This window comes from Hypanus sabinus, chromosome 6 (assembly GCF_030144855.1).
Source record: "Hypanus sabinus isolate sHypSab1 chromosome 6, sHypSab1.hap1, whole genome shotgun sequence".
In the NCBI taxonomy this organism is placed as follows: Eukaryota; Metazoa; Chordata; class Chondrichthyes; order Myliobatiformes; family Dasyatidae; genus Hypanus; species Hypanus sabinus.
In genome coordinates this window covers 127,905,787-127,920,412 of record NC_082711.1, presented here as the reverse complement: position 1 = coordinate 127,920,412, position 14,626 = coordinate 127,905,787, and the positions used below count along the sequence as shown (strand labels likewise).

At 50.2% G+C, this 14,626-nt stretch overlaps 1 protein-coding gene across 1 annotated transcript in view; it reads left to right on the top strand.

Annotated features, from left to right (window-relative positions):
* Positions 1-14,626, top strand: part of ncf1 (neutrophil cytosolic factor 1) — a 127,777-nt gene that overhangs the window by 98,716 nt on the left and 14,435 nt on the right. Inside the window, exon 8 of the mRNA XM_059972903.1 lies at positions 3,735-3,852. Coding sequence (XP_059828886.1) covers positions 3,735-3,852 — 118 coding nt within the window. The remainder of the gene's footprint in view (positions 1-3,734; positions 3,853-14,626) is intronic.

Sequence of the window (14,626 nt, the reverse complement as noted above, 5' to 3'; positions counted from 1 at the left end):
CTATCCATACTTTGATAAAAAATGTACTTTGAATCTTAAAGGTGTATGCAGTGAAATAGTGATCAGGTTTATTCCGAGCAAGTGCAAAGTGTTGCATAAGAGAGGTCAAATGTAAAGGGATATGATAAATTGCAAGACCCTTAACAGTACTATTACACAGATGAATCTTGAGTTTCAAGTCGATAGCTTGTTGAAAGTGGCCAGGTAAATAGATAGTGTGGTAAAGAAGGTATGCTTGCCTTCATTAGTCATGGCATTGAGTATAAGAATCAGGCATTGATGTTGTCCTTGTAACTTAGTTGAAATTTGGAATATTGTGTGCAGTTCTGTCCACTCCATTACAGGAAGGATGTGGAGACAGTAGAGAGGATACAGAAGAGGTTTTACTGCCTGCATTAAATTGAACAAATTTGGGGAAGACCCGATAATTATAAAAGATAGGGTACTGTGAAGGATCTTTTTACCAAGATCAAAGTGTCAGAGGCTATGCACTTAAATCGAGAGGGGGAAGTTTAAAAGAGGCAAGGTTTTTACACAGATTAGTGGATGCCTGGAATAGGCTGCCAGGGGTGGTGGTAGAGGCAGATGTAATAGAGGTGTTTAGATAGCTTTTATATCAACATGTGAATATGCAGGGAATTGAGGGATACAGATTATCTACAGGTAGAAGAGATTTAGTTTAACTTGGCATTCTCATTTTTACAAGCTCCTGCTCATTGGATGCTGTTGAAACCATAAACCAGCTTCTGCAAATCTAATTCTACCTGCCCCCTACCTTATGTGATTGAAATAGGCCCTACCCAAATTTAGGATGAAAGCTTGAGGACCATCGATAACAACTTTAAAACTTACTGAACTCTGATAACTGTTCCCAAGATGCTCCCTTGCTGAAATTCCCACTCTTGCCCAGCTTACTTCCCAAGATTAAATCCAGTGGAGACCCTTCTCTTCTAAGACAACCTACATATTGACTCAAAAACAATACTTCTGGGTCCACTTTATAAATGTTATCCCACCTAATCCCTTTGCGTTAAGGCACAAGGGAATTAAAATCCTCCATGACCAGAATCTCTGCCATTTGTCATTGTACCTGCTCCTCTGTTTCTAGCTGACAACCAGTAGTAAAACCACAAGCCCCAAGTTAATCACTTTTTATAATTTTGTCCCATACATATGCCCTTATTTCAAAGGCTCAAAAGTCCAATATAATATCAGAGAAATGCATACAATATACATCCTGAAATGCTTTTTCTTCCCAAACATCCATGAAGATAGTTAAAGGTAAGAATCCCAAAGTAAACCCCAGCTCCCCTCCTGCGTGTAAGCGGCAGCAAGCAAAAATCCCCTTTCTCCCCTTCCCCCCTTCAGCAAAAGAAAGCAAGCATCGGCTCAGCTTGGGCACTCAGGCGTGAGCAAAGCAACAGCAAAGACACAGACTTGCAGTTACCCCAAAGACTTCGCGTTTCACCCAGCATTCAACATCCCACAGGTTCTCTCTCTCCCTCATAAGGGAGAAGGAGGGTCACCATTTTCCCAGCGAGCGGGACATAACAAACAACTCGCTGGTTTATGATGTTAAAAGTCTGTTATGTCATTTTTTCGAGCTCTGTACCTGAAGTTTGCGAAGATCCTGGGTCTTCGGGCTCAGAGCAGTAGATTTTCTGACTCACCCAACGACACACTGTGACACCCATCCTCGATCTGCCCGCCTCCAGAGCCCCGAGATCTTAGGCTTCCAAATCTGAGCCGTATTCTCAGTCTGAACCCTTGGTGTGCTGAAAGCCAGTCCTGAAAACCCACAAGGAACCAAAGTCAGTATGTAACTCCAGGCCAGGGTCTCCAAAAGAACCCTGAAAGGGAATAATGAAGATATTAAAGATGGAAATAGAGCTGCTTCCTATTTGAAGAGTCACCCAGGATATTCTACCTGAGCGCTGCCAAAATCAGCACTTTCTTGGCCGTACTTTGACATATCTGCCTATTGTATCTGAAACTTCAATACCATGAATCACTTGGGTGCCAGTCCTTCCTTTCTCCTCTCCAACCATAATAAATAAATAAATGTGAGTGTATGTGTGTATACACACGCATGCACGCCCATACATATAATATTTGCATGGTCTAATTTCCTTAGCTAACTTGTCAGGCAGCCACCATTGAAATTCAAACAATTTCACTATTTCACTTTCCACATTCCATGCATTCTTCCAACTGGACTTTTGCTTGGTCTGTACCCTATATATACTATCACTGCATCTATGTTCATTATGATGCTATGTAATAGATTGGTTTGGACCCCGGTAGGGTGGATCTGTGAAATATATTGGTTTGGGATCAACATACACAAAATGCTGGAGGAACTCAGCAGGCCAGGCAGCATCAATTGAAAAGAGTAAACAGTCAATGTCTTGGGCTGAGACCCTTCATCAGGACCGGAAAGTCAGCGTAAGAAGGTGGGGGGAGGGGAGGAAGAAGTACAAGGTGACAGGTGATAGGTGAAACCAGGAGAGAGGAGAGGGTGAAGTAAAGAGCAGGGAAGTTGATAGGTGTAAGAGATAAAGGGCTGGAGAAGGGGGAATCTGATAGGAGAGGACAGAAGACCATGGAAGAAAGGGAAGAGGGAGGAGCAGCTGAGGGAGGTGATGAGCTGTTAAGGAGATAAGTTGAGACAGGCAAACAGGAATGGGGAATAGTGAAGCAGAGGAGTAGGGGGCAATTACCACAAGTTCAAGAAATCAATGTTCATGCCATCAGGTTGGAAGCTATCTAGATGGAAGATAAGGTGTGCTCCTCCAACCCGAGTGTGGCCTCATCTTGGCAGTAGAGGACTGACTGACATGTTGGAATGGGAATAGAAAGTAGAATTTAAATGGCTGGCCCATGGGAGATCCCACATTTTATAGCTGATGGAGCAAAATTGCTCGGCAAAGTAGTTGTCCAACAGCGTTGGGTCTCACCGATATATCAGAGGCCATATTTTGAGCCCCAGATACAAAAGATGACCCAAACAGTGTTGCCTCACCTGGAAGGACTGTTTGGGACCCTGAATGGTAGTGAGGGAGGAGCTTCAGGGGCTCCACTCTGTGGCACTTGTTCCACTTGCAAGGATATGCACCAGGAGGGAGATCAGTGGGGAGGGATGAGTGAATGGGAGGGTTGTGTAGCAAGCTATCCCTGTGGAAACCAGAAAGAAACAAGGAGATAGTGGGATCCCATTGGAGATGGCAGAAGTTGTGGAGAATTATGTTCTGGACAAAGAGGTAGGTGAGGACAAGAGGAACGTATCCCGAGTGTGGCAGCAGATGGGGTGAGGGCTGATGTGTGCGAAATAGAAGAGAGGTAGGTGAGGGCAGCATTGAATGTGGAGGAAGGGAACCCCGTTTCTTTGAAGAAAGAGGACCTCAGTTGTTGTGGAATGAAAAGCCTCATCCTGAGAGCAGATGTGGTGGAGACGGAGGAACTGAGAGATGGAGATGACGTTTTAACAAGTGACAGGGAGGGAAGAAATATAGTTCAGATAGCTGTGGGACTCAGTGGGTTTATAAAATACATCAGTAGATTGACTCTCCAGAGATGGAGACAGAGAGATTGAGAAAGGGTCTCATGGGTTCTCATTGGGATGCCTGTTATCTAAATTTTTTGGGCAGTTCTATTTGGTTCCAGTTGATTTGATGAACTGAGTGACTGAATAAGACTGTGCAGACTGTTGGGTTTGATCTTGTGCGGTGTTGCAGGTGAACATTATAAAGTCATTCGAAGCTATACAGCAGTGCAGGAGGATGAGATGAGCCTGAAGGAGAACGACGTGGTTGATGTGATCCACAAGCTGCTGGATGGCTGGTGGGTGGTCCGGTAAGTGTACACAGTAAAAATACCCCCATTCCGGTAAGTGTACACAGTAAAAATACCCCATTCCTTCTTTAAGTGTAAGTGTACACAGTAAAAATACCCCCATTCCGGTAAGTGTACACAGTAAAAATACCCCATTCCTTCTTTAAGTGTAAGTGTACACAGTAAAAATACCCCCATTCCGGTAAGTGTACACAGTAAAAATACCCCCATTCCTTCTTTAAGTGTAAGTGTACTCATTAAAAATACCCCCATTCCTTCTTTAAGTGTAAGTGTACACAGTAAAAATACCCCCATTCCTTCTTCAGCAGCCCTGACAAGTTTTTATTTTTCTCTTTGCATGGTGCGGAACAAGCCAACACATCTGGAAAGCTAACACAAGCAAATTTGCAGATGCTGGAAATTCAAACAATTGGTTGACACATTGGTGGGTGGTGGGGCTGACCCACCAGTGTGTCAACCAACCCCTCCCCCACCAACTTCAGTAAAAACCGTCAGCACCACCACCCACCAATGTGTCAACTAACCCCTCCCCCACCAACTTCAGTAAAAACCGTCAGCACCACCACCCACCAATGTGTCAACCAACCCCTCCCCCACCAACTTCAGTAAAAACCGTCAACACCACCACCCACCAATGTGTCAACCAACCCCTCCCCCTCCAACTTCAGTAAAAACCGTCAGCATCACCACCCACCAGTGTGTCAACCAACTCCTCCCCCACCAACTTCAGTAAAAACCGTCAGCACCACCACCCACCAATGTGTCAACCAACCCCTCCCCCTCCAACTTCAGTAAAAACCGTCAGCATCACCACCCACCAATGTGTCAACCAACCCCTCCCCCACCAACTTCAGTAAAAACCATCAGCACCACCACCCACCAATGTGTCAACCAACCCCTCCCCCTCCAACTTCAGTAAAAACCATCAGCCCCACCACCCACCAATGTGTCAACCAACCCCTCCCCCACCAACTTCAGTAAAAACCGTCAACACCACCACCCACCAATGTGTCAACCAACCCCTCCCCCACCAACTTCAGTAAAAACCGTAAACACCACCACCCACCAATGTGTCAACCAACCCCTCCCCCACCAACTTCAGTAAAAACCGTCAGCACCACCACCCACCAATGTGTCAACCAACCCCTCCCCCTCCAACTTCAGTAAAAACCGTCAACACCACCACCCACCAATGTGTCAACCAACCCCTCCCCCACCAACTTCAGTAAAAACCGTCAGCACCACCACCCACCAGTGTCAACCAACACCTCCCCCACCAACTTCAGTAAAAACCGTCAGCACCACCACCCACCAATGTGTCAACCAACCCCTCCCCCACCAACTTCAGTAAAAACCGTCAGCACCACTACCCACCAGTGTGTCAACCAACCCCTCCCCCACCAACTTCAGTAAAAACCGTCAACACCACCACCCACCAATGTGTCAACCAACCCCTCCCCCACCAACTTCAGTAAAAACCATCAGCACCACCACCCACCAATGTGTCAACCAACCCCTCCCCCACCAACTTCAGTAAAAACCGTCAGCACCACCACCCACCAATGTGTCAACCAACCCCTCCCCCACCAACTTCAGTAAAAACCCTCAGCACCACCACCCACCAATGTGTCAACCAACCCCTCCCCCACCAACTTCAGTAAAAACCATCAGCACCACCACCCACCAATGTGTCAACCAACCCCTCCCCCACCAACTTCAGTAAAAACCGTCAACACCACCACCCACCAATGTGTCAACCAACCCCTCCCCCACCAACTTCAGTACAAACCGTCAACACCACCACCCACCAATGTGTCAACCAACCCCTCCCTCAGCAACTTCAGTAAAAACCGTCAGCACCACCACCCACCAATGTGTCAACCAATCCCTCCCTCAGCAACTTCAGTAAAAACCGTCAACACCACCACCCACCAATGTGTCAACCAACCCCTCCCCCACCAACTTCAGTAAAAACCGTCAACACCACCACCCACCAATGTGTCAACCAACCCCTCCCTCACCAACTTCAGTAAAAACCGTCAACACCACCACCCACCAATGTGTCAACCAACCCCTCCCCCACCAACTTCAGTAAAAATCGTCAGCACCACCACCCACCAATGTGTCAACCAACCCCTCCCCCTCCAACTTCAGTAAAAACCGTCAGCCCCACCACCCACCAATGTGTCAACCAACCCCTCCCCCACCAACTTCAGTAAAAACCGTCAACACCACCACCAACCAGTGTGTCAACCAACCCCTCCCCCCACCAACTTCAGTAAAAACCGTCAACACCACCACCCACCAATGTGTCAACCAACCCCTCCCCCACCAACTTCAGTAAAAACCGTCAACACCACCACCCACCAATGTGTCAACCAACCCCTCCCCCACCAACTTCAGTAAAAACCGTCAACACCACCACCCACCAATGTGTCAACCAACCCCTCCCCCACCAACTTCAGTAAAAACCGTCAACACCACCACCCACCAATGTGTCAACCAACCCCTCCCCCACCAACTTCAGTAAAAACCGTCAACACCACCACCCACCAATGTGTCAAACAACCCCTCCCCCACCAACTTCAGTAAAAACCGTCAACACCACCACCCACCAATGTGTCAACCAACCCCTCCCCCACCAACTTCAGTAAAAACCATCAGCACCAAGACCCACCAAAGTGTCAACCAACCCCACCAACTTCAGTAAAAACCGTCAACACCACCACCCACCAATGTGTCAACCAACCCCTCCCCCTCCAACTTCAGTAAAAACCGTCAACAACACCACCCACCAGTGTGTCAACCAACCCCTCCCCCCACCAACTTCAGTAAAAACCGTCAACACCACCACCCACCAATGTGTCAACCAACCCCTCCCCCACCAACTTCAGTAAAAACCGTCAACACCACCACCCACCAATGTGTCAAACAACCCCTCCCCCACCAACTTCAGTAAAAACCGTCAACACCACCACCCACCAATGTGTCAACCAACCCCTCCCCCTCCAACTTCAGTAAAAACCGTCAACAACACCACCCACCAGTGTGTCAACCAACCCCTCCCCCCACCAACTTCAGTAAAAACCGTCAACACCACCACCCACCAATGTGTCAACCAACCCCTCCCCCACCAACTTCAGTAAAAACCGTCAACACCACCACCCACCAATGTGTCAACCAACCCCTCCCCCACAAACTTCAGTAAAAACCGTCAACACCACCACCCACCAATGTGTCAACCAACCCCTCCCCCACCAACTTCAGTAAAAACCATCAGCACCACCACCCACCAATGTGTCAACCAACCCCTCCCCCACCAACTTCAGTAAAAACCGTCAACACCACCACCCACCAATGTGTCAACCAACCCCTCCCCCACCAACTTCAGTAAAAACCGGCAGCACCACCACCCACCAATGTGTCAACCAACCCCTCCCCCACCAACTTCAGTAAAAACCGTCAGCACCACCACCCACCAATGTGTCAACCAACCCCTCCCCCACCAACTTCAGTAAAAACCATCAGCACCACCACCCACCAATGTGTCAACCAACCCCTCCCCCACCAACATCAGTAAAAACCGTCAGCACCACCACCCACCAGTGTGACAACCAACCCCTCCCCCCTCCAACATCAGTAAAAACCGTCAACACCACCAACCACCAATGTGTCAACCAACCCCTCCCCCGCCAACTTCAGTAAAAACCGTCAACACCACCACCCACCAATGTGTCAACCAACCCCTCCCCCACCAGCATCAGTAAAAACCGTCAACACCACCACCCACCAGTGTGTCAACCAAACCCTCCCCCTCCAACTTCAGTAAAAACCGTCAACACCACCACCCACCAATGTGTCAACCAACCCCTCCCCCTCCAACTTCAGTAAAAACCGTCAACACCACCACCCACCAATGTGTCAACCAACCCCTCCCCCACCAAATTCAGTAAAAACCGTCAGCACCACCACCCACCAATGTGTCACCCAACCCCTCCCCCTCCAACTTCAGTAAACACCGTCAGCACCACCACCCACCAATGTGCCAACCAACCGCTCCCCCCTCCAACTTCAGTAAAAACCATCAGCACCACCACCCACCAGTGTGTCAACCAACCCCTCCCCCACCAACTTCAGTAAAAACCGTCAACACCACCACCCACCAGTGTGTCAACCAACCCCTCCCCCACCAACTTCAGTAAAAACCGTCAACACCACCACCCACCAGTGTGTCAACCAACCCCTCCCCCACCAACTTCAGTAAAAACCGTCAGCACCACCACCCACCAATGTGTCAACCAACCCCTCCCCCACCAACTTCAGTAAAAATCGTCAACACCACCACCCACCAATGTGTCAACCAACCCCTCCCCCCACAAACTTCAATAAAAACCGTCAGCACCACCACCCACCAATGTGTCAACCAACCCCTCCCCCACCAACTTCAGTAAAAACCGTCAGCACCACCACCCACCAATGTGTCAACCAACCCCTCCCCCACCAACTTCAGTAAAAACCGTCAACACCACCACCCACCAATGTGTCAACCAACCCCTCCCCCTCCAACTTCAGTAAAAACCGTCAGCACCACCACCCACCAGTGTGTCAATCAACCCCTCCCCCACCAACTTCAGTAAAAACCGTCAGCACCACCACCCACCAGTGTGTCAACCAACCCCTCCCCCACCAACTTCAGTAAAAACCGTCAGCACCACCACCCACCAGTGTGTCAACCAACCCCTCCCCCACCAACTTCAGTAAAAACCGTCAGCACCACCACCCACCAATGTGTCAACCAACCCCTCCCCCTCCAACTTCAGTAAAAACCATCAGCACCACCACCCACCAATGTGTCAACCAACCCCTGCCCCACCAACATCAGTAAAAACCGTCAACACCACCACCCACCAATGTGTCAACCAACCCCTCCCCCACCAACTTCAGTAAAAACCGTCAGCACCACCACCCACCAGTGTGTCAACCAACCCCTCCCCCTCCAACTTCAGTAAAAACCGTCAGCACCACCACCCACCAATGTGTCAACCAACCCCTCCCCCACCAACTTCAGTAAAAACCGTCAGCACCACCACCCACCAATGTGTCAACCAACCCCTGCCCCACCAACATCAGTAAAAACCGTCAACACCACCACCCACCAATGTGTCAACCAACCCCTCCCCCACCAACTTCAGTAAAAACCGTTAGCACCACCACCCACCAGTGTGTCAACCAACCCCTCCCCCACCAACTTCAGTAAAAACCGTCAGCACCACCACCCACCAATGTGTCAACCAACCCCTCCCCCTCCAACTTCAGTAAAAACCGTCAACACCACCACCCACCAATGTGTCAACCAACCCCTCCCTCACCAACTTCAGTAAAAACTGTCAACACCACCACCCACCAATGTGTCAACCAACCCCTCCCCCACCAACTTCAGTAAAAACCATCAGCACCACCACCCACCAATGTGTCAACCAACCCCTCCCCCACCAACTTTAGTAAAAACCGTCAGCACCACCACCCACCAATGTGTCAACCAACCCCTCCCCCACCAACTTTAGTAAAAACCGTCAGCACCACCACCCACCAATGTGTCAACCAACCCCTCCCCCACCAACTTTAGTAAAAACCGTCAACACCACCACCCACCAATGTGTCAACCAACCCCTCCCCCTCCAACTTCAGTAAAAACCGTCAGCACCACCACCGACCAATGTGTCAACCAACCCCTCCCCCTCCAACTTCAGTAAAAACCGTCAGCACCACCACCCACCAGTGTGTCAACCAGCCCCTCCCCCACCAACTTCAGTAAAAACCGTCAGCACCACCACCCACCAGTGTGTCAACCAGCCCCTCCCCCACCAACTTCAGTAAAAACCGTCAGCACCACCACCCACCAATGTGTCAACCAACCCCTCCCCCTCCAACTTCAGTAAAAACCGTCAGCACCACCACCCACCAATGTGTCAAACAACCCCTCCCCCACCAACTTCAGTAAAAACCGTCAGCACCACCACCCACCAATGTGTCAACCAACCCCTCCACCACCAACTTCAGTAAAAACCGTCAGCACCACCACCCACCAATGTGTCAACCAACCCCTCCCCCTCCAACTTCAGTAAAAACCGTCAGCACCACCACCCACCAATGTGTCAACCAACCCCTCCCCCACCAACTTCAGTAAAAACCGTCAACACCACCACCCACCAATGTGTCAACCAACCCCTCCCTCACCAACTTCAGTAAAAACCGTCAACACCACCACCCACCAATGTGTCAACCAACCCCTCCCCCACCAACTTCAGTAAAAACCATCAGCACCACCACCCACCAATGTGTCAACCAACCCCTCCCCCACCAACTTTAGTAAAAACCGTCAGCACCACCACCCACCAATGTGTCAACTAACCCCTCCCCCACCAACTTCAGTAAAAACCGTCAGCACCACCACCCACCAGTGTGTCAACCAGCCCCTCCCCCACCAACTTCAGTAAAAACCGTCAGCCCCACCACCCACCAGTGTGTCAACCAACCCCTCCCCCACCAACTTCAGTAAAAACCGTCAACACCACCACCGACCAATGTGTCAACCAACCCCTCCCCCTCCAACTTCAGTAAAAACCGTCAACACCACCACCCACCAATGTGTCAACCAACCCCTCCGCCCACAAACTTCAATAAAAACCGTCAGCACCACCACCCACCAATGTGTCAAACAACCCCTACCCCAACAACTTCAGTAAAAACCGTCAGCACCACCACCCACCAGTGTGTCAACCAACCCCTCCCTCACCAACTTCAGTAAAAACCGTCAACACCACCACCCACCAGTGTGTCAACCAACCCCTCCCTCACCAACTTCAGTAAAAACCGTCAACACCACCACCCACCAGTGTGTCAACCAACCCCTCCCCCACCAACTTCAGTAAAAACCGTCAACACCACCACCCACCAGTGTGTCAACCAACCCCTCCCCCACCAACTTCAGTAAAAACCGTCAGCACCACCACCCACCAATGTGTCAACCAACCCCTCCCCCACCAACTTCAGTAAAAATCGTCAACACCACCACCCACCAATGTGTCAACCAACCCCTCCCCCCACAAACTTCAATAAAAACCGTCAGCACCACCACCCACCAATGTGTCAACCAACCCCTCCCCCACCAACTTCAGTAAAAACCGTCAGCACCACCACCCACCAATGTGTCAACCAACCCCTCCCCCACCAACTTCAGTAAAAACCGTCAACACCACCACCCACCAATGTGTCAACCAACCCCTCCCCCTCCAACTTCAGTAAAAACCGTCAGCACCACCACCCACCAGTGTGTCAATCAACCCCTCCCCCACCAACTTCAGTAAAAACCGTCAGCACCACCACCCACCAGTGTGTCAACCAACCCCTCCCCCACCAACTTCAGTAAAAACCGTCAGCACCACCACCCACCAGTGTGTCAACCAACCCCTCCCCCACCAACTTCAGTAAAAACCGTCAGCACCACCACCCACCAATGTGTCAACCAACCCCTCCCCCTCCAACTTCAGTAAAAACCATCAGCACCACCACCCACCAATGTGTCAACCAACCCCTGCCCCACCAACATCAGTAAAAACCGTCAACACCACCACCCACCAATGTGTCAACCAACCCCTCCCCCACCAACTTCAGTAAAAACCGTCAGCACCACCACCCACCAGTGTGTCAACCAACCCCTCCCCCTCCAACTTCAGTAAAAACCGTCAGCACCACCACCCACCAATGTGTCAACCAACCCCTCCCCCTCCAACTTCAGTAAAAACCGTCAACACCACCACCCACCAATGTGTCAACCAACCCCTCCCCCACCAACTTCAGTAAAAACCGTCAGCACCACCACCCACCAATGTGTCAACCAACCCCTCCCCCACCAACTTCAGTAAAAACCGTCAGCACCACCACCCACCAATGTGTCAACCAACCCCTCCCCCTCCAACTTCAGTAAAAACCGTCAGCACCACCACCCACCAATGTGTCAACCAACCCCTCCCCCACCAACTTCAGTAAAAACCGTCAGCACCACCACCCACCAATGTGTCAACCAACCCCTCCCCCACCAACTTCAGTAAAAACCGTCAGCACCACCACCCACCAATGTGTCAACCAACCTCTCCCCCTCTAACTTCAGTAAAAACCGTCAGCACCACCACCCACCAGTGTGTCAACCAACCCCTCCCCCACCAACTTCAGTAAAAACCGTCAACACCACCACCCACCAATGTGTCAACCAACCCCTCCCTCACCAACTTCAGTAAAAACCGTCAACACCACCACCCACCAATGTGTCAACCAACCCCTCCCCCACCAACTTCAGTAAAAACCATCAGCACCACCACCCACCAATGTGTCAACCAACCCCTCCCCCACCAACTTCAGTAAAAACCGTCAACACCACCACCCACCAATGTGTCAACTAACCCCTCCCCCACCAACTTCAGTAAAAACCATCAGCACCACCACCCACCAATGTGTCAACCAACCCCTCCCCCTCCAACTTCAGTAAAAACCGTCAGCACCACCACCCACCAGTGTTTCAACCAACCCCTCCCCCACCAACTTCAGTAAAAACCGTCAACACCACCACCCACCAATGTGTCAACCAACCCCTCCCCCACCAACTTCAGCAAAAACCGTCAACACCACCGCCCACCAATGTGTCAACCAACCCCTCCCCCACCAACTTCAGTAAAAACCGTCAACACCACCACCCACCAATGTGTCAACCAACCCCTCCCCCACCAACTTCAGTAAAAACCGTCAACACCACCACCCACCAATGCGTCAACCAACCCCTCCCCCACCAACTTCAGTAAAAACCGTCAACACCACCACCCACCAATGTGTCAACCAACCCCTCCCCCACCAACTTCAGTAAAAACCATCAGCACCACCACCCATCAATGTGTCAACCAACCCCTACCCCACCAACTTCAGTAAAAACCATCAGCACCACCACCCACCAATGTGTCAACCAACCCCTCCCCCACCAACTTCAGTAAAAACCGTCAACACCACCACCCACCAATGTGTCAACCAACCCCTCCCCCACCAACTTCAGTAAAAACCATCAACACCACCACCCACCAATGTGTCAACCAACTCCTCCCCCCACCAACTTCAGTAAAAACCGTCAACACCACCACCCACCAATGTGTCAACCAACCCCTTCCCCCACCAACTTCAGTAAAAACCATCAGCACCACCACCCACCAATGTGTCAACCAACCCCTCCCCTACCAACTTCAGTAAAAAGCGTCAACACCACCACCCACCAAAGTGTCAACCAACCCCTCCCCCACCAACTTCAGTAAAAACCGTCAGCCCCAGCACCCACCAATGTGTCAACCAACCCCTCCCCCACCAACTTCAGTAAAAACCATCAGCACCACCACCCACCAATGTGTCAACCAACCCCTCCCCTACCAACTTCAGTAAAAACCGTCAACACCATCACCCACCAATGTGTCAACCAACCCCTCCCCCACCAACTTCAGTAAAAACCGTCAGCCCCAGCACCCACCAATGTGTCAACCAACCCCTCCCCCACCAACTTCAGTAAAAACCGTCAGCCCCAGCACCCACCAATGTGTCAACCAACCCCTCCCCCACCAACTTCAGTAAAAACCGTCAGCCCCAGCACCCACCAATGTGTCAACCAACCCCTCCCCCACCAACTTCAGTAAAAACCGTCAGCCCCAGCACCCACCAATGTGTCAACCAACCCCTCCCCCACCAACTTCAGTAAAAACCATCAGCACCACCACCCACCAATGTGTCAACCAACCCCTCCCCCACCAACTTCAGTAAAAACCGTCAACACCACCACCCAGCAAGCCATAGCAAAGCACCCAAAGAGAAATCATGATCTGCAATCAACAAAAACTGTTGTTTACTCTACAGCTTGACATGCCGCAGACGGTCTCTCACATCAGGGAGTTGTCACTCATATCACAGTGAAAGGGGAAACTAACATTTTCTGTAACTAACACCCTAAAAAAGAAAAAAGAGACATTAAAGAGAGGGAAATTAAGCTGTTTCTGTATATGAGCTCAAAGAGGCAGCTGAACGGCATCATCACAGGAGGCGATTGCCTTTGTTTCCGTACTTCATGGACCAGCAGTGTTGTGTTCCTTCCTGCCACTGGATTTTGAATCCACAGGTTTCTGATGTTGCAAGGTTTGTATAATTGTGGTGATGGTTTTCTGGGAAGATGAAATGCCTATAAATTACAGTGGGTTAAAGATCATTACTACACAGGAAGAGGCCTGGCAATTCACCTGATTCATAGTCTCTGTGACATAAACCTGTGCTAATCTCATATCTCACATTTGGCTGTTCCTATTCAAACACTTGTCCCATTGCTCTTTACATGTTGTATCTGCCTGTATCATGTCCTATTGCAGATAGTTACAGATAGCCACCATTCTCTGTGTGAGAAAGTTTACCCCTCAAATCCCCTTTACGTATCACCCCTTCTCCCTGAACCTCTGCCCTCTCATTCTGAATTTGTCTGACCTGGACTTGCTTGTTTTTATCCTTACATTTCAGGACTCTTATTAATCCGATTTGCCAAGGTTACTTCCATCTTGCCCGTCTGATTTCTTTTCTTGTGCTTCACCAACATCACCTTGAAATCTCAAGTGACATTTCATGTACCGCCTTTTCCCAGACTAAATTTATAATCTATGTTTTTCCCCCTGCAGTCACATGATGACTGAACCCTTACTATCTC